Source organism: Coccinella septempunctata, chromosome 7 (assembly GCF_907165205.1).
Source record: "Coccinella septempunctata chromosome 7, icCocSept1.1, whole genome shotgun sequence".
NCBI lineage: Eukaryota > Metazoa > Arthropoda > Insecta > Coleoptera > Coccinellidae > Coccinella > Coccinella septempunctata.
The window spans coordinates 3651154-3674715 of record NC_058195.1 but is presented as its reverse complement, the minus strand read 5'-3'; the positions used below and the strand labels follow the sequence as shown (position 1 = coordinate 3674715).

General features: G+C 35.8%; 4 protein-coding genes across 9 annotated transcripts in view; 2 read left to right on the top strand and 2 right to left on the bottom strand.

The window, feature by feature from the left end:
* The window catches only part of LOC123317449, a 206065-nt gene extending 196142 nt beyond the window's left edge, over positions 1-9923 (bottom strand). The window contains exons 1-2 of one of the 2 annotated variants that reach the window (XM_044903995.1): positions 9518-9923; positions 9059-9146 (exon numbers count right to left, since the gene is read on the bottom strand). The gene's annotated coding sequence lies outside the window, so the exon portion shown is untranslated. The remainder of the gene's footprint in view (positions 1-9058; positions 9147-9517) is intronic. The other variant, XM_044903994.1, reaches the window with a different exon arrangement.
* Positions 713-18832, top strand: LOC123317450 (G protein-activated inward rectifier potassium channel 3-like). Of its 4 annotated transcripts, none has more exons than XM_044903998.1 (8): positions 713-965; positions 7511-7911; positions 15402-15660; positions 16248-16498; positions 16989-17151; positions 17962-18103; positions 18163-18390; positions 18478-18832. In XM_044903998.1, exons 2-8 carry the CDS (start codon positions 7640-7642, stop codon positions 18687-18689), a joined length of 1527 nt encoding a protein of 508 aa, XP_044759933.1. In that variant the 5' UTR covers positions 713-965; positions 7511-7639; the 3' UTR covers positions 18690-18832. The 4 variants fall into 4 exon arrangements, with proteins under 4 accessions (XP_044759933.1, XP_044759935.1, XP_044759934.1 ...); XM_044904000.1 differs by lacking the exons at positions 713-965; positions 7511-7911 and adding exons at positions 9284-9424; positions 12676-13085; XM_044903999.1 differs by lacking the exons at positions 713-965; positions 7511-7911 and adding exons at positions 10127-10344; positions 12676-13085.
* Positions 18833-18957: 125 nt separating this feature from the next.
* On the bottom strand, positions 18958-21056 carry LOC123317458 (ER lumen protein-retaining receptor). 2 transcript variants are annotated; one of them, XM_044904011.1, is made up of 5 exons: positions 20894-21056; positions 20395-20654; positions 20092-20344; positions 19641-19724; positions 18958-19512 (listed from the first exon to the last, which is right to left on the bottom strand). In XM_044904011.1, the coding sequence occupies exons 1-4, from the start codon at positions 20982-20984 to the stop codon at positions 19690-19692; spliced, it is 639 nt and encodes a 212-aa protein (XP_044759946.1). In that variant the 5' UTR covers positions 20985-21056; the 3' UTR covers positions 18958-19512; positions 19641-19689. The 2 variants fall into 2 exon arrangements, with proteins under 2 accessions (XP_044759946.1, XP_044759945.1); XM_044904010.1 differs by having other exon boundaries at positions 18958-19724.
* A 162-nt stretch (positions 21057-21218) lies between these two features.
* Positions 21219-23427, top strand: LOC123317394 (nucleolar complex protein 4 homolog B). The gene is made up of 4 exons (XM_044903908.1): positions 21219-21639; positions 21696-22028; positions 22133-22610; positions 22804-23427. Exons 1-4 carry the CDS (start codon positions 21312-21314, stop codon positions 23153-23155), a joined length of 1491 nt encoding a protein of 496 aa, XP_044759843.1. The 5' UTR covers positions 21219-21311; the 3' UTR covers positions 23156-23427.
* Positions 23428-23562: the final 135 nt, after the last annotated feature.

Genomic DNA, 23562 nt, shown 5'->3' with positions numbered 1-23562 from the left:
TTATTCATCAACATCTAGCGTTTTTGAGACAATAAATATGTTGTCTTATGAATGACATTGCCAAATTGACAGATAGAAATGGGGATTTGGATTTTCCACTCCTCTGCAGTTTCATCTTCTGTCCCGGACTGCCGGACACGTTTCTCTTGAGCTCACTAGTGCGGGAAAGTAATGTTTTTCCTCATCAGTCCTCGAGAATGATATTTCAGGTACAATGGCAGGAAAATGGAGTGTCACGTGCGCGAAAAAAATCACTTTCCGCAGGTCAAATATGAATTCAGCAGTCCTTAGCTCTGAGGGTTCATTTTCAGCCCTTGTTGCATACTATTTTCGCCTATCGTATGAGGAATTGAATCAAGGGAACCTTGAAAGCAAGACCGAAAGTAGAAATTACCGTTTTTTAAATATCAATTTGAATTTCCCGCTACCCCTGCTGTTTTAAAAAGGCCTTGTCCAAATGTGACTATTTCAAATCGACCAATTTAATGAGGACAGATTAGAAACGACTTTGTAATGAACCACGTGCCTCTCCACACACTATTTTCCCCAAATTTTCCCATTCGTCCGAGAATTTCCTCAAAAACTCCGCACGCTCTCTGAATGTCATTCCCAGGAAGCCGCGGACCGGTCGTGACGTCACGGTGGTGGGACCGACTCGTCCCTATCCCACTCCCGTGAACCTTAAGTCGCGAACTTGACTTAACTTAAGCGAAATATTCGCGCATATGGACGCGTGGGGTGGCGCTGCGCACGCTGGATAGCCTGGTGTCTGGTGACTGGCACGGTTCCAATCTCCGTTGGACCCTATTCAATCGCGAATGTGCAGCCGCAGTGCATTTTTGTAACAATGTCTTCTTTGTTCAGGACTAACAGTGCTTCGTGCATACCTAGTTTCTAGTATTTATTTGACTTAGTTTTGTAGTTCGTCACCTTCTCTGTCCGAAACTGAGGCATTTACTTCGAAGGTGAGTGGTTTTCGTGCGTTTTAGGTTAAGGATTCGACTGTCGGACTGTTTACTATGTTGCTATGGCAACGGACACATTCCGCGAGCCTATTGGTCAGTATTCGGTATAGACTTGTTCGTTGGCCTTGTTGTTTGAGTAAAGGGACACTAGTGGTAGTAGTATTCACTTGGACACCCCTGATTTTACTTTAATCGCTGTTATAAATTACATTTGGTACTTTTACTGTATTTCAAAGCTACTTAAGCTTAGTTTAACATCAACGGAACTGAAGAACCAAACCCTTATCAACATTACTTAATACATAAGACTCCTCAAACAGTGGTATCAATTTCCAATATTACCCAATATTGACTCAGCATATTTGTGGCAAAACCAACGCGAGCATTCCGAAAATAGGTCTTAACCTCAAACGAATACATTATCAATCCACAAATCACCTGTAAATATAGTGGAATCGTTTAAAAAAACTAGGTTACCCACTTCATCGACCAAAATCAACCTAAATTGTCAGCGAAATACTTGACATACATACTGAATCGTTGTCTTTTTTTACCGCAAGTTGCTGAAAGTGAAGAATGTATAGCTACTATCTTTAGTTTTCTACCGGTTGGATCAGATGTTTTCGAAAGGTGAATGTTATGTTGGAAGTTAGGTAACGTGTAATCCAGCGTGCTTTGCTCGGATTTATAGACTTGGACCGGCATGAAATGGAGCAGATTTAAAATTAGACGTTTAAAAGAAGATTGTAGGGAAAGAATTCGTTGTTTTAGGGAAGGATGGGACAAAAATCACCCAGCAGTTGTTACTGATGGCGAGAGTAAGTCAAAAAGTGGTGGATATACCTACTGACAATCAATGTAAAAAAAAATTAATTTTTGATATAGCGCATTGGCTGAGCCATACGCTTATAAGATTGATCATTCTTTAATTTCTAGAAAGATCATACTTCTCTAATTCTCAAAAGCTCGGCCTTTAAACACATAAAAGACTCACAGATTACTCAAAATCCATCACAACCAAGTGGTTATAGTTTTAGTCCTTAACTGAAAATGTGAGAAGATAAAGGCATACTTGCTTTTTTTATTGTAGGTATGCGTTGATAAGAATTTTGAACCTTTATGGCATTTAATCTTTATGAATGAAAATAGAGCTCTGCTTTGTGGTGTAATGGCTTGCCGTTAAAACGACTGAACCGATTTTATTCATTTTTCCTTTGAAATCTTCCTCATACTATGAAGAAGGTTTAACAAGAAAAAAAATCCGAAAAATTTGCCCTCGAGCCTGGGAAAACCAAGAAAACTGAACGAAATTCAAATTTCGCGCGCAAGGATATGCTGGGTAGTCTACCCAATTGACACTTGCTGGTGGTTGACAGCTGACAAATGAATATAGCGAATAACACTATCTCGATATTGATATAACGTTCTCAAATGCACTTCCTTTTGCATAAAATGAAAGTTTCTTCTAACTTAATTTCTCATTTTACTTCCAATTTCTGAGATAGATCATCATAATAACACAGCCATACTCCTTCTATACTCTTGTCAATAAAAAAATGGATGGTTCACCTACATGATACATGAAACTGAACAAAAAGAAGTTTTTGCGTCTTAAGAAAAACAGAGATATGAAAGTTGTTATCTCTGCATATAACAAATACTTCGAAACTAATAGAATTGCAAAACTAGAAGGTCGATATGACTCAAATAGCAACCAAACTGTATACGCCCATATGAAATTTCACGAATACTTGAGTTAATTTTTTGGTGTAATGTAACATGTTGTCGTTGTTAAGGTTTTTAGTTGTTCAGAATCAGTGCATAGATTGAATTGTTTCGAATTCGGATTAAATAATCTCAGGTAAAATTTAATGGTAGAAAATTGCCTTAAATCAAAATGTTGAGCACACATACTGATATAACAGAAGTATATATGAGAGATGAAGTTTCAATTCACAAGGACCTCTGAGAAAAAGAGTCCAATTTTGATTATTAGTGCATATTAATGCAAATGATTGGGCGATAAATCTTCCAGATGAATCAAATGGGTCTTGTGATATGCTACACCCAACAGTATGTTGGAAATACTTTTGAATGGCTCAAAAAACTGAAATAACAAGTAACATGAACGTTCACGATAAACATTGAAAGGTAATTTCAACCTCAAAATGTATTGACCAAAATCATAAAACCCATAAATAACAATTCTGCACTCCACGAATATAAACGAAAAAAAATATGAGCAAAGACTTCAAAACAAGCTGATTTTCACTCTACATATTTGTGTATTCTCTTTCATACAATCTAAAGACGTATTATCATTATCATCCATTATGCATCGATTTCTCCGAATTATTTTTTCTTCCCAACTATTCACGCCTGAAAACAATCACTTGATACTTCAATATCTTCATTCGTTTGGTATTCCTGATTCCATATCTTCAGACAGATTAAAACAACATCCTACCCCTCCAAACCATCTCCAACTTTCCGGTCCGAGAATCTATCAAATGGTTTGAGATGACCGTACATCATATGTAACCCATCATTACGAAAATCCTGTTTTCTATAAATAACCGCAAGATATGAATGAGCCTAACCCATTGACTAGCAACTGATTATCTAGCCAACTTTGATCCGTTCTTTGGACCGATGAAAGCACGACAAACTTCGAAAATGGTTGGAAAATTATACGTTAAGATTGAATCAACTACCTTCGGCTATTCAAATTTCTTATATGCTTAACTGTGAGAATTTTTCGTTGAAATTCGGTAGGTACTTATTTCGACAGTACTGGAGCTTCCTGTTTTTTAATATTAATATTTTCTCTTAACGGATTTGATCATTAAGTGTTGCTGCATATCTTATTAATTCATATATGTATCTCTATTGCCCCATTTGAAAATTACAGAGACCAAACTGCAGTTATTCAACTATAGGTAACACCCAGTTGGAATATTTCGATAATTGTCAGGATAGAATTTTCTTATGGTGGAAATACACCTTCAACTTGCCTAAAACCACCAAACAAATCAGCAAAGTTCACATAGGTTGATCAAAGTCGAAAAAACCATTAACTAAAAGTTAATGTTTTTGCACTTAAATATACATTAACCGCTGTGAACGGAACTGTCTTAGGGATTTCTAGTAATTTTCCTACCGTTTTTTTCTGATTCTAATGACTACTCACTAAATCGTTCTATAGTAGATACCCATTATCATATTTTTGTTCATTAGGAATAGTTTTTATGCAACACCAGATATATCATACATTTTTGATGATAATTTCTGAAAACACTGCAAATGTTGGAATTATACTATAACCTTCAATTTTCAATACACACAGACGAGGCACTCGGTCAAGAAAACTAGTTTTAGTTAGTAGACCCTGTATATTAGTTCTGTCGGTCCCTCTAAATTATTGAACGTATTTGTGATGTAAAAGTTTCGCAGAGTTTTTTCCATAAGTCTCTTTTATATTATGTACAAAGCCATATCCAATGTGATGGTAGTCAACCATATCGAAATCTTCTACGTCTCACGCTTTGAATGAATTTGTAAAGGCTAAAAACAGTAATCAACAAGAGGAAAATTGGCTCAATTCCAAATGAAAAAGAGCTGTAGATGAGATGGAGATAATCTAACATTAATTACAATCTATTTCCGTCTGTATGTCACAAAATGTGATCAATTTTAATTGAATGATGAAAACACTAGAACACCTGTATGACATTCAACAAAGTAAATTAGTTTATAATTGAATCGAACAAAACCAAGAAGATATTCCCTCTGTCTTTCGACGTTTTCAAATTTGGTGTTAAATGCTCTGCGTATACAACATAGCTGAAAATCATTGTTCTCGATCTGAAAATGGTACTTTGCGGCTATTCAAACATGCAAATAATACTGCACAATGGAAACAGGAACGCAAGTTCCCTATCTGAACGCAAAAATAACACCGTATTTGTTCAGAGGCGATAGCAGTTTGTATACCTATATGCTTTTTTTCTATTGCAGAACGTGCCTCAAAAATAAATTCTCCTGCGTTACTGACACAGCAAAATTTGATTCGCTTACCAGAAGAGAAAGGGTCAAAGAACGAAATATGTCCAATTTCTTTTAAACTTTGCTCCTATGGTAAATTGTCATTGAAAACCCCAATATTTATGAAAACAAATTGATCAAAATCGAATAATATCAGAAATAGGATGAAATTGCCAATGAATTTGGAATTCAAAGTCGAATTCGTACTTGTTGTATTTTTATATCCTTCCACAAGTATGTAGTGATGATTTCTGTGGGACTTTCTACTGTTTCTACGTCACTTAGTATAGTTAAGGCTCGAGCTTTCATGTTTTCCGTTCTGTTTTCTCTATACGGAAGCTTTTGATCCATTTTGTAAGGTTTTTCTGAAAAATATCGAGAAACCAGAGAAAAATTTGGCCTCACAATTCATTCAAATGAATATCAGAAGTTTTGGCGTAGATTCAGAAATTTAGACCGAGATCCAAGAAATGATGACATAGATTGTAACTAAAATAGATACTTTTAATTTCTCGTTATTCCTCCGAAAGAATACTAATCTGAATTTCAACCGCAAGTGGTTGGATTCTATTTTTCCCTGTTTTCCAACCAACAGTTTCACTCATAATTCAGATAACTGAAATTCCAACAAATGACCATTTATAGTTTTCAGGTTGGGTACCCTTTAATTAATGGAGTTTACCCATTGTCTATTGTCATGAAATATCCATTGTTTTAACATATAATATTCGGAATCTTAACGATTGAAATTTCTGGACATCTTATCTTGAAAGAATTCAGAGCTGAGTGACATATTACTTTAAGGGTAACTGTCAGTTACCCAATTTTTCTCCAAAATACTGCTGGTCTCTGAAAGTTGCTGCGTAAAAATACATACACGTACCATACGTTCATAGATCTACTCAATATCCAGAGTGTTGTTTGGAGAATCATGAATTTTCTTGAAACTAGTGTTTTGTTTCTACAATAGTAGACCAAGACATTGGCTCTGAAGGACTTATTTTGATGATTTATCATCGAGGAGTGAAAAAACTGATAAATAACTCACTATTAATACTTTCTTCATTATTATGATGTACCTACAAGACGCAAGTAACTCTTTTTGTTCGAAATATGTATCTAAACACTAGTTAAAACCTCTACCCTTGTCATTCATTACCACCCTCAATGGATGAGGCAGTGGGGTTTGAAAAAAGCTATCGAAATGGTGTAATCTTTCAGCTAAAACTTTGATTGTGTATTCCGCATATTCTAGCCCACCTTCATGATATATTTATATAATTTTCCATTCCACACCAAACTTGACGTAAATATTTATATTTGCATCTGGAAATTCAGTGATAATAATTTCCACATTCGTGTAGTATCCTAAATAAAATAATTTTCAACCTGACTGGTTTTGGTAGTGTTGATATATGAATGATATTCAAATATCGTCTGAGATATGGAAACAACATGCTTTCATTTGAGAATGACGTCAATATGGGGCTTCTGGCAACAGTCCAAGTGATTTCAACTCTTTTAATTCCTTATTAGCGGTTCCTCTAACATAAATCACAGAGATTTATGTGGAAAAACCGAATAAAGTGTTATTTTTGAATCGGAGGAAAATTTCACCCAACTTAACTACCGAGGAATCAAAACCTACCCAAAATTCAAGTTCCTAGCATTTTTTCTCAGAAGTAAAAAGTGTTTATTAACAGTCTTAACTTGAAAATTCTTTTTCTTCGTTTTTGTTTATGATGTCATCGAATTGACCGGATTTAGAGCCTTTAGAGGTCACGTTCTAAAAACCAATTCTTGTCCCGAATACTTACAAGTATGTTCATTTATCACTTGGATATTAACTATTCTTTTCGCGAATTTTCCCATTCAACCTCAGCCTGAGAAGATCTTGAACATAATCATAGTAACACATTGAAGATCAATGTCAGATCTGATTAAAATAAATGAGGGGAAATTTCATTGACGATTGTTGTATTCTGAAACAGACACCGTTTGACCTTCAGTATACAACAACTTATGTATGTGCAATTTCAGAAATACAAACCAGCATGCGGGCAGTTTCAACAAAAATCGGAGAAACAAGACATGGTTTGTTGCACAATTTCGTAACAAGCTGTGTCTACTAGTCGAAATGAGTCATAGACGCTATCTGACGTTTTTATGTTTCCTAGAACGACGGTGACCACCTTGTTTCCTTTTCTAATTAAGAATATTGATATTCAGACAAATACGGGTTTGGCGAAATGGAAAAGTTGCTGTTTTATGATTCATCTATCGGTTAAGGTTCAACGATCCTTATAACACCGTAGTGGGCGTCAATTTTGAAATTCTATATCACAATTTCTCGACACAAATGTGTGAAGACGATTCCTTTGACATCTAACAAAACGTATCCACTCTTCTATGACCTCTGAGCTTATACACTTTTCTATAAATAACTTGCTACCAAGATACCAAAATTCCAAATAACAATCACACGTATCTCTCATTTTCAGTTGAAATTCGAAATTCGCAATGGAAAACTACACCAAGTTCCTCAAAACGATGCTGTGATAAACCTTAGTTAAGAAAAAAAACATTATCTGTGATCCAAACTACTTAAACATCCCTAGATCAAATAAAGAATGACCAACAGTAATCAAGACACCCTGGAAGAGGTAAAGATCGACAGTGAGAAGAACAAAAATGTGCCCACAGAGTGGGAAAGACTGTTGCACAAAGAGAATCCTCTGCCTATCATTGTGCCAACTCAAGGAAACAATTCAGCGCCCACTCTGGTCAAGGACCGACGGAAATCAGAGTCGAGCCTCCTGGGCGGTTTCAACAGGACCTTCACCAGGTTGTCTTTGGCTGCTGCCAACGGAAAAGACCTCGCCAATGGTCATGTGTTCAGTAGGTGAGTGTATGAACCCATTGAGGAAACATTATGTGATTCCTAATTTAGAATCTGATCTGATTTGTGGTTTATAAGAGTTCATTTCTGTGGTTGGTCTGTCTATGATAATAGAAAACACTTGGAACATATATACATCTATGTTCCAAGCTAAGTAATAACAGTAATTACAATCGAAAACGATTTTCATCCAGTCTTTTAGGTAAATAAACTAATGCAGAGCCAATATTTACTGAGTCTCTGATATAAAACATGCATTGCGTATTTTTGGAATAACTTTTATGTTCTATATTTATTTAGCTAGAAGAGTCTCAATAACGATTCAAAGGTGATTTGATCGGGCATACTATTTAATAGGAAAACCTATTTTACAGTCTTGCTTTGACCTTCTAAAACAAAATGGTATGAAATCGCTTTTATAAGACTCGTAAACCGTAAAAATGCTGAATAGTTCGTATCGAATGCTCTAATGTTTAAGTTACAACGCACTCAACAATTTTCTATGAAAGTATATCAATGTTGCCACACGTTGAAAAGATGAATCATTGCGGTACTTAGATACCAAACCAGGATGATTCATTTGATGATAATAGCCCGCTGGTAATAAGTTCCAGAGAAAAATTATCTGTATGAAAATTTCAGTTCGTTACATAACTATACGAATTAAATTCAATTAAGTACTTCCGTGATTCCCCGGTTGTACGTCTATCATTTTCCGGGAATTCTCGTATAATTTCACGGTAGAAGGAGGCCAAGAAACGGATTTGCGATTCTGTGTGCCAACATTCTCTGCTTTATGTGGCATTTGTTGACTTCGTAAACAATGATGCAAATTACTTTCTACCTCTCTTCTAGTCCGAAGTGGAATTCGTTGATCGAGTGGTTTAAATTGTTAGGAGCGGCGAAAACGTTCGAGATTGATTGACCTTTACCAAACTCCGAAACCTATCGATCATCAATCACATCAACAAACTGTCAAAATATGGAACATAGATCGAAAACGGCCATACGTTCCGTGTTTTTGCTTTGGGAGAAAGTGAAACGAACTGTAATAACATCTCGACTAAATATAAAGCCTGCTCCCGATCTGGGATCATTCCCCGAGGGTCAAAAATAAATTCCTATCAGATCAGACATCTAGAGTACATACTTACAATTCAAGGTTCTTGATATTTCCAATTTGATCCTGAACCTTATGACTTTACGGTCGAGCTATAAGTCGAAATTGGTTCGCCTATCTGTAAAAATAAACACGGAGTGGTGGTGTTGTTGCTTACTTTTTATATGAGTCTGATACAGACAGAAATGCATGCTCTGTCGCCAAAATATCAAAACGCATAAGAGAGGCGACTAGTTCACCGTCAAAGGTCGCGAAAAACGCTCTCTGATGTCGAAACATCACAGATACACGCTGGAGAAGTTTTTGCGGTTAATTTGAATTGTTATCGGGTGTACTGTATACTGTTCTGGAAGTGTGTTTGTTCTATTCGCGTATATTGCTCTTGTTACGTCGAACGTAAGCAGTATCAGAATTACTGATGATTTGCCATGTGATGTAAACATACCGTAAAATATAGCAACACTTTTTGAGTTTTTTCAACATACCTACCTTCGAAAGTAGAACAAAAACGAATAAAACACACAATAAAGAGTCACAAGACAACAAATTAAACACTTCACTTCAATCATTGACATAAATCTGTGACTTGCAGCCTTTCACATCATAGACATAGACATACGTCTATATTTCACATACAGTGCAAGCAAAGAGTATCAAGAGTTGATACTCTTTGGTGCAAGTGTCTAGCTTGCAATAAATTTTTTAAATGGAAGACAATCTTTTTGTCAGACAGGGGTGGGTAGCACCAAAGATTAACTCGGTATTTATTGAATTAATTTATTTACGCTTTTTTAAGGCAAATCGGGCCCAAAAGTTTGATCTCCTGGTCTATATTACGTTCATCATATGAATTCGTGGTTCCCCATAGAGTTTTTTGCTTCTGAAAACCCCCCGTACATTGAATAACGTCTTTCGCATTCCGACACTGGTGAATCTCAACATTCATCGTGCATATTTTACAATAAAGTAGCTCAATTAAACAAACCACCATTGACAGATGCAATAAATATACTGACAATGAAACAAAAAACGATGTAAACGTTATTGACGGACTTATTTCAGGCTAGGAACGACTACGACGTATATGTTTAAGTTGAACGCGTTTATTCTGATCAGTTCAACTTGTAGAAAACGGTCTTATCGTTTCCGAAGCTATATATCGGTTTATTGGAATAGATAAAGGCTATTTGCGTTACCTCAAATTCATGCCGGTATCGAATTTAGTGCCGCTGGTGTCGGTAAAGGACAATTCTGTTAAAAGTGAAATTTTGTTTGCTTTCGTTCAGATGAAATGTTGACTTTTCTGATGTATTACGGTGGGTTTTTCTGGTTCGATTTTTAGTATAAGTGAGAATTTAGTCGAATTGAAGACAACTGTATTTAATATCAAGAGGTTTTTTCGATTTAATACCTTGAGAATTATTTTGAGTGATATTTCGAGTTCTCCGATTGTTGAAACACTTCTTTGGATGGGATATCAACATTTCGACATATTGTTGAGAAAGAATTCCTTTCTGCTCACAAGCATCAACACGTTAAACTGTGGAAATATTGCCATTATTTTTTCAGGCAGAATCAACCTCTAGAGTTTGTTGCACTCATTCATTAACATCCTGTATATGTGGATTCTAAAACAAACTTCCACATTAAATTGCGTAATTGTTGCTTTTACAAAATTAAACAAATTTCAATAAATCAGATTGATTCTCCTGAAATGAATGGATTTTTCACAAAGAATCCAGAGTTTCTAAGTCTTCTTCCTTTTCTGAAATATCTGAAGCTTTCAGACCACAATTTGACAAAAAAACAGTACAGGGTGAGTCCATGTCTCGTACAAATATTTCAACAGTAGATTCTTGGGGTCAAAAGAAAAACAGGGACTCACCCTGTAAACCCTCCACACAATATCAAGTCTTTTGTGAAATAAAATATAACTCTGTATCCTTGTGGTTTTACTGACACCGCCTTGACCTTAGAATCTACTGTCAAATCATTTGTACGAGTCAAAGATCCACCCTGTATAAATGCACAATGATTTGAGCGAATCCCCATTTCTTATCAATAACGTTAAATTAATTTATAAACCCAATTAATCAGTTTCTTTGATCCAGTGTCGCGGTCAATTAAAACGAGTCCAACATATATAGAAATCATAATAAACGACTGATATAATAATTTTTGCCATTCCTGGTACAGCAGTTATGAATGAAATCCACAACTTATTCTCCTTTTATCACTTGAGATGTCAGTTAGCGTGGATGTGCCACGGGAAACTTATGAATACGAGTAAGTCTCTTTTATTTTTTCCTTCCTCGATTACCTGTTCCGAGCTTAGCAGTTCTGCTACGTCAGAATCGTATTTCCAAGAAGTTATGAAGTCACTGTTTGTTCGCATAGACTGATAGAGGATATTAATTTACCGAGCTTTGTTGTCCGCTCTGTCTGAACGCTAATAGATTATGTTGTGTTCTTTCTGTTGCATTTCATTTCAACGCCTTAATGAATCGTATTCAAACCTCTTTGCAATGTAAGGATGGAATTAATGATGAAATGTCAATAACCGAATTCACGATTGTATGTTGTTAAACGTAAAGAATTCGATCAAAAGTTGTTCATTATTCGATATAGAGGATATAGACCATGCAATACTTGTAGGAGCTGCAATATACGAGGTGTGTCAAATAATATATAGATACAGGTCAAACAATTCATTATTTTCAAAGTTGGAGAAGATTCCACTTCACAACCTTCATCTGCCTTCGTCGAACTACCCCTTCAAGTTCATCAAGGTTGGGATTTAAATGAAAAGGGCTTTTCGAGATAAGTTTTTTTTTGAGTTTCTCCTTGGACAACCTATTACGCTCCTGGACAGATAGTTTTGGCCCATTTACTCTTATTTCGAACTGCTGGACATTTTACTCCTTAGAAAACACATCAGCTGCCAAACATATTTCATTTTTTCTTCAGTCAAAAACACCACTTTGAATTCTACATATATTTCAACTGTAGCTTCTTGAGGTCGAAAGTAACACTTTTTTCCTTTACCATTCGGCCTAGATAAAAAGATGTAGCCATTTCATGTTTTCCTAATGAGCTATGCCACCCCTGGAGAAACAATATTCCCTTCAAAATAACGATAACAACAAAATGGGATAGAAGAAATGAGTTAATGCTTGTTTTTCTAATATAATAACTTATTTCCAAGGTTAAAATGGTATATTTAATGCTTGGAATTGGAAAAACTTCAGTGTTAGATTTCCAGGGCTGGCATAGCTCATAATGAAAACTTAAAATGGCAATATCTTTTTATCTAGACCGAATCTGAAAAAATAGTGAAGATAAAAAGCGTTTCTTTTGACCTCAAGAATCTTGTGTTGAAATAAATGTACAATTCAAAGGCTCATCCTTGTCTGATCGCAGTCTTTGTCATGAATTTTCTGATCTAGCGTGCTTAACCACTTCAAAGTCATATCGACTACCCAACTGGTAGAATGTAGAATATGATTTGAAAAACCCACTCTGGGATATGAGTGTTATTTAAGAGAGGAGTTGTAAATGATACTCGAACAATTTTAAAAATATCCTTTATTGATCGAACCACTCATGAGAGAAAAAAGCCAGCATTTCATCTAGCCGACTGCTTACAGAATCGACGTCAATCATCTTTCTCAACATGTTGAATCGATGCGTAAACTCCAAATACGTTGATATCTCGATACTCGAAAATAGAAACAAGAACGTTCATCATCATAACAAATTGTGACAGTGGAAATAAACTGGAAGAAAATAATTGCAACGTGCTGTGAATAAGTGAAGTGATCGAATAAGAGTATAATATACTTTTGATGGAAAAAACTGTGATACCCCGTTGTGGAAATATCGACGTTAAGGTCTAGACGGCTGTGTGCGGTAATCTAATGGTTAATTATTCTTCGTTGACTGGCGATGCCATCATGGGGAGTATATCGGGAGTCAAGAGATGCCTGTCTCAGATGTCCATGTTGGCCTTCAAGGCCACCAGCTCTGGAGAAGAGGCTTGGCTACACGCCTGGTCCAGGTGCATGAATTTTCTTTATACGTGAAAGCTTATTTTATCATACAAGGTATAAATTACAACACTTATGAGGATATATTGAAAATTCTTAGCCTACTAGAGAACCAAACAAAATTTCAATGTCAAAATATTTTATTAGTCAACATATTGTCCTCTTAATTGGACACATTTATTACAGCGAACATGTAACGTCTCTAGACCTTTCAAAAAAAATGTTTCTTCTTGCTCTGCAAACCAGACCTCCACAGCTATTATCACCTCCTCGTTGGAAGAAAATTTTCGACCTTTTAAACTGTTTTTCAGTTGAGGAAAGAGATGATAGTCGGATGGAGCCAAATCTGGTGAATAAGTGGAGGTGTTCTAGCAATTCAAACCCTAAATCACGAATTTTTTGCATGGCAACATGAGATCTGTCTGCAGGGGCGTTGTTCTGCAAAAACAAGACACCTTTGGATAGCTTTCCGCCTCTTTTCTCTTTAATTTTTTCTCGTAGAGTGGTCAGTATTGTCGAATAGTAATCTCCGGATATTGTTCTACCCTTATCCAAAAAATCAATCATCATTACCCCATGGCAATCCCAAAAAACTGAAACAAGAACTTTTCCAGCAGATTTTTGGACACGAAACTTCTTAGGTCTTGGAGAACCAGAGTGTCGCCATTCCATCGATTGTTGCTTTGTTTCTGGATCGTATAAATGTACGCAAGTCTCATCCATAGTAACAATTCGGTTAAAGAAGTCTACATCGTTTTCAAATCGAGCACAGATCGAAAGAGATGCTTCTACCCTTGCACGCTTTTGGTCAACATTCAAACATTTGGGGATCCATTTTGCAGCTATTTTTCTCATATCCAAATTGACGTGATATTCAGATATCCGTTTTAGCCCAATTCGACGGTCTGATAAAATCATGTCATGAACTGCATCAATATTTTTGGGGACTGACACAGAAACTGGCCTTCCCGATCATCATCTTCAATGGAAAATTTACCTCTTTCGAAGCTTGCAGTCCAATTTTTCACGGTCGCATACGAAGGACATTGATCACCAAGGGTATAAAGCATATCTTCGTAAATCTGCTTACCTCTTAACCCTTTTAAATACAGGTACTTGATGATGGCTCGACACTCCAAAAATTATCTTCCTTGAAAGTTCATAATTGCTTTCAGATATTGAGGAGGGAGAATAATCGTGATACCTAGCATAAATCCACTCATAATCAAGTCAAAACATCTAAACGCAACTGTAAACCGTTTTCGGGACCATTGTCCCTCATAAGTACTGTGCAGCGTTAAATATTCCAAACGGAGGGTGGGATTTTAAAGGAAATTGGAGCGACTTTTCGAGAAATTATATCAATTCTCATCACTCGAGTCTCTGAGTGGGAGCTGGACCTTATTTTGCCTGCTCGGTGTCATTCATACAGCGTGCGTAGCAACTATACCTGCATAATTCCTCTTAATCATTTTCACAACAAATCTTGCAAATGATTGTAATTAAAAGACCTCCAAGTCCTCATTTATCTTCGAAACTAGACTGTTTTTGTCATCGATCTATTAGATCATCCTTATTCAGAAATGATTTGCATTTTTCCAAGCGTCTAATTATCATATGATTCATCAGACCATTCATTTGAGTTCATCCTCGATTCATTCATGGTTACAGCAACAAATTTTTTTCCCCAAATGAAATAATGTGAATAATGTCCATAGAACTATAAATATAGTTGAACTTCTCACCTATATACAGCTTGACACATTTAAAAAAGCCGCTGAAGGGATAACCGGGGAATGATACTTTTAAAATACGATTTCCTACTTGGAGATGAATTTTTATGGATATCTCGATCCGTGTATTTTCCTAATACGTTTGGCAACATCTGAAATGGACGCCACGGTTCGTTATTTTTATGGTTCTGAATTTCTAACACGATTGCCGGTAATTATCGTTATTATTGAGTGAAAGGTGGCTATTGATGAAATTCAGATGATCTAGAGTCACCAGTTCCATAGATATCGAAAGTTATTTTTCATTCTAAGCAGAGGAACCGTCGTCAAGTACCCTATGGAATTTAGAAATAGAAGGTTTATGTTCTGTGTCTGATCGTACCGTTGTATCTCGATGGCAATTGAAGCATCGAATTAAACTTACACAATAAATGTTCAGAATTATTCCGAAGGATGCCTACACATTACAGCTGTGATAACTTAGATGATAGTTAGGTAACCGTACCTATATTGTCACGTTGAAATAGTGGAAAACGCATAAAAACCTCTTGCGAAATAGCAGAAAAAATTAACAATCGGCTGTCTTCTCCACAGATACCGTCAGTCAAGATTCAACGCTAGAAGAATAAGAAAACGTATTATTTTCAAACATGGCGACTGCAATGTGGTGCAAGGCAATGTTGCCAAGAGGAGGAGGAAATACCTCCAGGACATCTTCACGACCCTTGTGGACGCACAGTGGAGATGGACGTTGTTGGTTTTCGCATTGAATTTTATATTGTCCTGGTTGATTTTCGCTCTGGTATGGTGGCTGATAGTTTTTACGCACGGAGATCTCAACGAAGAGCATTTAGTAAGTTTCATGTTTGACACACCATCCATGGACTGTTGAATGTATCGTTTTTCACAAAAAAAAATTCAAATGAGCCAACTTGAACAATCATTCAGATGAAATACCAAACCCCCACTGACAGCCTGCTGAACTGTCTGGAAATGGCCGACAAGGTCAGACTAGTATTCAATTTCGTATAATTTCAATCGGTATAACAACAAAACAAATATTTTTCGGTCGTTTTCAATTAATTCCGAGTAGTTGATCACTGAGAAGTGGATATCTGGTTCAAGCACTGGAAACATCTATTTATTTGGATATCGATAAACAATAATCAGTATTGACTAAACATCGGAAATTTCACACGTCAATATGTTTCCCTTTTAGACTAATAATAAATAATTTCCAGAATCTTTGCTTTAACCAATAATGGTTCAAAGAGAATTTCAATTCGAAATATCAACATTTTTAATCAAGCAAAACCAATAGCTCTGCAAAGCAATTACAAATGACGTCCTCAGGATCTTTACTCGATACCAAACGTCAACCAAAATTCTGAAAAACCCTTCTTCAAGAAATCATCCTTTCAATGCTCTCCCTTTGCGCAGAATGGTACCGAACCATGGACACCCTGCATTCAAAACATTCAAGGCTTCACTTCCTGTTTCCTGTTCAGCGTTGAGACCCAACACACGATAGGATACGGAGGAAGGACGACAACGGAAGAATGTCCGGAAGCCATATTTGTTATGTGCCTACAAAGTATTACTGGAGTTATGATTCAAGCTTTTATGGTGGGAATAGTTTTCGCCAAATTGTCTAGACCTAAGAAGAGGACGCAGACGTTGCTATTTTCTAGGTAAGCAATGATTTCATGGCTTTGAGTTTCCCATTATTCTGATTCTGGTGGAACCATTCGAATTTTTTCTTACGGTTACATCACTGAACAGGCATTCATTTTTCTTATGATGCATCAAACTGCTACATTTCTGTACAACTACCAACCGGTTTCAGAACGATTGTCCCTCATCGGTACAGTGCAGTGTTAGATACCTCAACCGGAGGATGGGGCCTTAAGCGAAAAAAGTGGGTCGCTGTGAGAAATATATTCAAATTCTCCGCGATGCGCCATCTGTCCCGCAAAGACTCAACCAAACCTGACTTCTTGCAGATTCCTACACCTTTGGTTGAGGTATTCAACACTGCACTGTACTGATGAGAGACAATGCTACGGAATTGGTATGAATAGTGTGTAGTCCACGTTTCGTATCGTTGTTACTATACATAATCCTAAAAATATCTATCAAAAATAATCTAATTGAAGCATGCTATATTCAGTTATTCCATAGGGTTGCTGTGGTTAGTCACCGAGATGGCATACCTTGTCTGATGTTCAGAGTTGGGGATATGAGGAAAAGTCATATAATTGAGGCCCATGTTAGAGCCCAGCTGATCAAACATAAAATAACGAAGGAGGGAGAGAGTATACCCTTCTACCAAACTGAATTGAAGGTAAGTGGCGATGTTTATAACGGATAGGGCACCTACCATATCAAGTTTTGAGTGAATAATCCAGAAAAATCATCGTAGATCTGGATGTCATACGTGTTGACCCCATGTTTTTCGGGATTTTCCGAAAGTCAACTTTAGAGTAGTTTTTCTTCCAAGAAAGTTATCGCAGATCTAAATGTGATACATATTCTAAAAGATCAACTCTTCTAGTAATAAATCTGATAATTTCATCCATTTCGCCAGAACCGTTCGATTTTGAGGAAGTTTCAATTGACCCCATCTTTTTGGGAATTTTTCGAAGGTCAACTTAAGAGCGTTTTTATTCTAGGAAAATATTCGCAGATCTAAATGTGATACATATTCTGAAAGAGCAACTCTTCTAGTAAAAAATCTGAGAATATCATCCATTTCGGCACAACCGTTCGGTCTTTAGGAAGTTTCAACTGACCCCATCTTTTAGGGCATTTTTCGATGATCAACTTGCGAGTAATTTTTCTTCGAGGAAAATTATCGCAGATCTAAATGTGATACATATTCTGAAAGAGCAACTCTTCTAGTAATAAATCTGGGAATTTCTTCCATTTCGGCGCAACCGTTCGGTCTTGAGGAAGTTTCAACTAACCTCATCTATTTGGGAATATTTCGAAGGTCAACTCTAGAGTTGTTTTTCTTCCAGGAAAATTATCGCAGATCTAAATTTGATACATATTCTAAAAGACCAACTCTTCTAGTAACAAATCTCGAGATTTAAATGAGCTCGGTGTAACCGTGGTCTTGAAACACCTCCTTATCGTAAAATACTTTTTTCAGGTCGGTTGCGATGGGGAGCAGGATAAAATTCTCTTCATTTGGCCCACCACTATAGTACACAAGATTGAGAAGGGTTCTCCTTTGTATCATATGTCCGCTACAGACCTCCTGAGGGAGCGTTTCGAAATCATTGTTGTTTTAGGTAAGGCTCGACAGTAGACAGTGGAGTAGCTCACAAATTGACAACGTTTTTTTTCGCAGAAGGTGTAATAGAATCAACAGGCATGACAACGCAGGCGCGGTCAAGCTACCTACCCTCTGAAATATTATGGGGACACCGTTTCCAATCCCTCGTTTCTTTCAAGAAAGAAACGGGAGAATACGAAGTGGACTACGCCATTTTCCACAAAACAATGGAGGTGGATACCCCACTTTGCAGTGCTAGTCAGTTGGATGAACACAGAGCCATGTTCATCAACGAAGGTCTTGGTGAGTTAATTTTGGACCAAATTTCATCGGAAATCACATTTGTGACCACTTCTTTTGAGCTTTTTTAAAGTCCTTAATATTTTTCAGATCACCTAAGACCCTCACAATTCCCATCAGTGCGAACGCATTCCAGTGATACACTCTGTAGCATGGACTCGATATCGGACCATGATGATCACATAATGATGAAGATACCAGCCAGTCCCATACCAGTGACAGTGACAGGACCCGAAGAAACTATTCCACTCAAGTCGGACGCAGACAAGAACAAGAATCACCTGCTGGAAGCGACTTATTGAACTTATCGACATTCTGAATAGTGAAGAACGCTTCTTTCTTCAACCGGATTTCATTTGTAGGCTGTACTTAGATTATATTAATCATAAGTTTGATGTAACTCATCCAGTAAAATAAAAAGTGATTTTACCGTTTCTGATACACATACTTTCGTTTCATTTCCTTCAAACACCATTTATCTATATTTTATTCTAAGATAACGAAAGGATTTTTCAATCCCAATTCCGAAATAACCATCGGGAATGGAGATGTGAATCATCAGAAGGCTACTTACTAGAAACATTGAATTTATTTCTAAGAACGATGAGTAACAAAAACTACCTACACAAAAATTCATCAAATCTAATACAAATAAGTATAAACAGATTTCATTAGTTTTTATACTGACAAAGTCAAATATAGGTGTTTGGAATCATCATTATATTAAGCAGCTAAAAGTATATACACTTCTCACTATGGCTAAAAATTTCGGGAAAGGTACATTCATAAATACTTTGAATTCTAAAAGCCATTTCCATAGCAGAAACAAAAAAAACGGCAGGAGATAAAGGATGGAAAATAAACAAAAAATCAATAAAAGATTACAAAATTTCTGAGTGTTGAAATTTCGCTTCGTGTTGCGTTCGAACTAGGAAATTCTATTTGAATATATATTTCAAATTTTGCACCGACAGATTCTAAAAATTTATACCTAAAAAAAGTTCGTGACAAAACTCAAAAATTAGTGGAAAATAATACTTCAACACTGTTTTATTTCAGTGGTAAACTTCACTTGCACCATAATATTTCGGTTTTTGGAATCAGTTCCTTTTACATTTCGAGCTTCTGTAATTAATGTACATTAATGTATAACTAACAAATCGAAACTTCACAAACTGAGATAATAAAACAACTTTTTCTTTAGTGATAAAATGAAAATTTGATGTTTTGGTATCCTCACTGACTAAACTCACCAGGAAATTTCTTTCCTTCTTAGGTAAGTGTTACTGAAGCAACCAATAATTAGGCAGGCAACTGCAGCTTCTTGCCTTTGAGAACTGTAAATCAAGGACAAAATATGAAATTCAATATCGAAGTTGCAAAATAGTTTCTCAAAAAAAATTTTTTTGCTTCCGGTAAGGTAAACTCAACACGAAAATCAATTTCATACTCATAGCAATAATATGAAAAAAACACGCTTGTATTGTATAGTTTGGAGAAATTAAAACGGTCAACATTTTAGCGAAATCTGTTTTTGTCTGATAAAATTCAATGTATTATCTATTGGATACTAAGCCAAACAAATCTAGAAATCAATCAACCTTGTTAATATACCATACTAACTCCCGGAAAAAGTTAATAATTAGTCCTATCTCTAAATCTAATCCGTCAGAAAACAATTTAAATTCATAAAAAATCACTCACCTTTTGTAATATAAAGATAGAAGAAATCACAGTAAAGGACTGTTTGTACGAATCCAGCTACTATAGCAATAAGATCATGATAGTTCTCGGTAATATAACGGTAAATCCAGTTCAAGATGTAGAGGGCCCTATAGGATCCAAGTGCAAATAGATAATGAGATGTGATACTTTCTGCTTCTCCTGTTTTTGATACCATGAACAGTTGCGGTAAAATAGCAACTGATTCTAGGTAAATACTAAAGGTCCATAATACCTAGAAGAAACTATTCAGCTAAATAACCAAAAAATGAAAACTCTACTTGCCTCAAATGGCGAATAGTTATCATTGATGATTAAAGCCAGAATAAATGCTGGTATAATAAGAAACTCCACTCTAAATGTGTCGTGATTATGGTCATAAGTTGCCTTGAATTTCACATAAATAAGGTAGACTGTAGCGAATGAAGCAACTAGGAAAACCACTTTCATAGTAGAATTATAAAGGGAAACATAAGTTGTAACAAGGTCCAAATATCTAGTAGTATACACTAGTGTGAATAGAACCTGGCTTTTTCCTGAGATGCCTGGAAAAATAAAGAAATAAATCAAAGGAAACCCACTAAAAATGAAAGGTTATATGGGTAATATTCCGATTCATATATAATTATCCCTATTGTCCCGCCATAAAAAGCAACAATATTTATAATTTAACAATGAATTGGGTACATGAACCCCCTTTTGTAAACAGTGTAAAAAATTATACAAAACTTCAACTATATTTGTAAATAAACCCGGTAAGTTTTAAATTTATCTTAAAACTCACCCGCGCAAGATCTTGTCTTCCATATTTTGAGCAAAAGGATTATTATTGCTAAAAGATGGGATAAATCACCCAGAAGCCTAAATATATTCATTATTTAAATCTTATTAGATCCAAATCACACGTCTACTACACCAAAAAATGATGTGACGTGGCTAATTCCAAAAAACCCGCAAGATGTCGCTAGGGTAGCTCAGCCACCACAAGACACAGAATATCATCAAAGAGTAACCATCATCCTTTTTCAGGTTCGGGAATGTCATATGTCTACCTGTGTTGCCATATTTTTCAGTGAAGAAGATCTAAAACACTTTTATGGTTCTAACCTCTTTGCTTCATTCCTTGTTAAGTTGTCACTTCATTGAAGTGAAATATTTGGATTCGGTAAATATACAAATTTATAATTAAATGATTTTTTAAAATGTCTACCCACGAGCTAAAATCGGCGAAGTTTTTGAGAACGAAAGCACAAGAATTTTTGGGGAACCGTAAGAAGATTCAAATAATAAATGAAATCATAAAACACCTAGATTCAGGTACAGATGTCCCATCATGTTTAATGTCTCTAGAGTTGATATTCTCAACTCTTCTGAAGGAGGAATTTATGTATATCGAAATAGTTCCCCTGAAGCCTATTGAGAAATCTCAAGAGAATGAATGTAAGATGTGGCTGAAAAACACATATGAGAAATTTTTTCAAAGAGTTTTGGATTGCTTGGAGAATAACTCGAATAAAATCCAACTACAAGGTAAAGCTTCTATTTGTACTTTTCGTAGTCCATTTAATCATGTTATTTTGTTACAGGTTTGAAAACCGCCTTCACTTTGATTTGCAATGAAGGCAAGCATCCTCTTGAAAATATAAACTCTAGTGAAATGTGCTATGTCCCGTTAAATAAATTGAAGTCAGTATTGATAAAAATACTGTTTGGTAATAGTAATAACGCACATCTGATAAACAAATACACTGAATATTTAACATACAATGACATTCTTTTCAACACATGGAAACTCTTACCTTCTCTCACGCAAAAGTTGAGCAACCCAAATGAAACATACATTTTAAATTATCTGGGTCTACTTGGAAAGATGCAAATACAAAAAAATTCTGAAGAAAAACTGTTATGCTCTGATGGAGGTATGTTTTAATATTTCTATCTGCCTAATATAAAATAGTTAATAATTTTTGCAGAAGTAGGTTATGTGTACTTCTCCTCCTTTATTGAATTGAATTTGTTTCAGATGTATCATTCAACTTTGATGAGAATGTAACAAGGAAAGTGTTGAATAAAATTTGGTGTTGCGTGATGCAATGGGAACACACAAAAGCAACACATAAACAAGTTCTAATTGTGCTTCTTGAAAATGTGCTGAAATACTTAGAGAAGCCTTTATTTCTCACCGATTTTTTGATGGACAGTCTGGATATTGGCGGACCTGTCAGTTTGTTGGCTTTGCAGGGAATATTTACGATGATTCAAGTTCATAATTTGGATTATCCCGATGTGTATAAGAAGTTATATTCGATGTTCGAGCCAGAAATTTTCCATACTAAGTACAAGGCCAGATTATTTTACTTAGCAGATTTATTTCTAAGTTCTTCTCACTTACCAGAGAGTCTTGTAGCTGCTTTTGCCAAGAGGTTGGCCCGCTTGGCTCTTATAGCACCTCCGGAAGATATAAAAATAATATGTATGCTGGTGGGAAATCTTATTTTGAGGTGAGTAAAACTGATCTGATTCGGATTTTATATATTTCTAAATATTAAATGTCGAAATTTAATCCTGAAATTATAAAATTTTTGTCTTTCGGGACATATTTATCTGCACAAGTGAAAAAATCTGTGTGTTCCATCTACAATTTTGTTCCGCATGAAAATGGGGTGGGCATGAACGAGTCATTTTTCCTTTCAGACATCCAGGCCTGAAAGTTTTAATAAACCGGATAGATCAAAAGAGTTCCAATACAGACCCATTCATAATGGAGGAAACCAGTCCGTCGAAAAGTAACGCAATTAACAGTTCGTTGTGGGAGCTTCAGAGTTTGCAGCATCATACAATACCAAGTGTTGCCAAATCGGCAAGGCTCATAAATTCTTTACCTTCCGTTCAGTGGGATATTACTGAACACCTTGACGATTCCAGTGAAGAAATTTTCGAGAATGAAATTAAGGTACTGAGTAAAATGGTGGTACTGGCCTTCGAGAAGCCAGACGGAATGGCTTTAAGAAGGGGAGAAGCTGTTAAAAGATTTTGGAATATATAAATTTTATTATTCACATTCGGGTATCTTGAGAAAGTATTGTATGTTGGAGGAAAGCAATAAATATCTAGCTTGAAAATGAGCTGATATTAGTTGCTTTAAATACATATTGATTCTTTTTTAAGCTCAGTTTTAGGTGTAAGTGATAGATATTATTTTAAATATGTATCTAAACATGTGCTGAAGAATGAAAAACTACTGCTGTGTCCTAATATTAGCATCTGTACACTTTTCAATTGTTAATTATTATTTATTGATTACATTTTCATAAATTTTATTGTTTTCTTTATTGTTAACCACCGATGTTGTAAATAAAGCTTGAGAAATAGGAAAGGCGAGGAAATTATTGTACTTATCAAAGGAACCTTTTCTGGTTATGATCACCAGAGCACATCAATATACAGGGTGTA

Bases quoted from the DNA above. Each gene is read 5' to 3' on its own strand.
- LOC123317450 (XM_044903998.1), top strand. From the start codon at position 7,640: ATGACCAACAGTAATCAAGACACCCTGGAAGAGGTAAAGATCGACAGT. The intron at 7,912-15,401 runs GTGAGTGTATGA...TCTTCTCCACAG, and splicing joins AATGGTCATGTGTTCAGTAG to ATACCGTCAGTCAAGATTCA. The intron at 17,152-17,961 runs GTAAGTGGCGAT...TACTTTTTTCAG, and splicing joins TCTACCAAACTGAATTGAAG to GTCGGTTGCGATGGGGAGCA.
- LOC123317458 (XM_044904010.1), bottom strand. From the start codon at position 20,984: ATGAATATATTTAGGCTTCTGGGTGATTTATCCCATCTTTTAGCAATA. The intron at 20,655-20,893 runs GTGAGTTTTAAG...TTATTTTTCCAG, and splicing joins GAAGACAAGATCTTGCGCGG to GCATCTCAGGAAAAAGCCAG. The intron at 19,725-20,091 runs GTGAGTGATTTT...CTTGATTTACAG, and splicing joins CTATCTTTATATTACAAAAG to TTCTCAAAGGCAAGAAGCTG.
- LOC123317394 (XM_044903908.1), top strand. From the start codon at position 21,312: ATGTCTACCCACGAGCTAAAATCGGCGAAGTTTTTGAGAACGAAAGCA. The intron at 21,640-21,695 runs GTAAAGCTTCTA...ATTTTGTTACAG, and splicing joins GAATAAAATCCAACTACAAG to GTTTGAAAACCGCCTTCACT. The intron at 22,029-22,132 runs GTATGTTTTAAT...AATTTGTTTCAG, and splicing joins ACTGTTATGCTCTGATGGAG to ATGTATCATTCAACTTTGAT.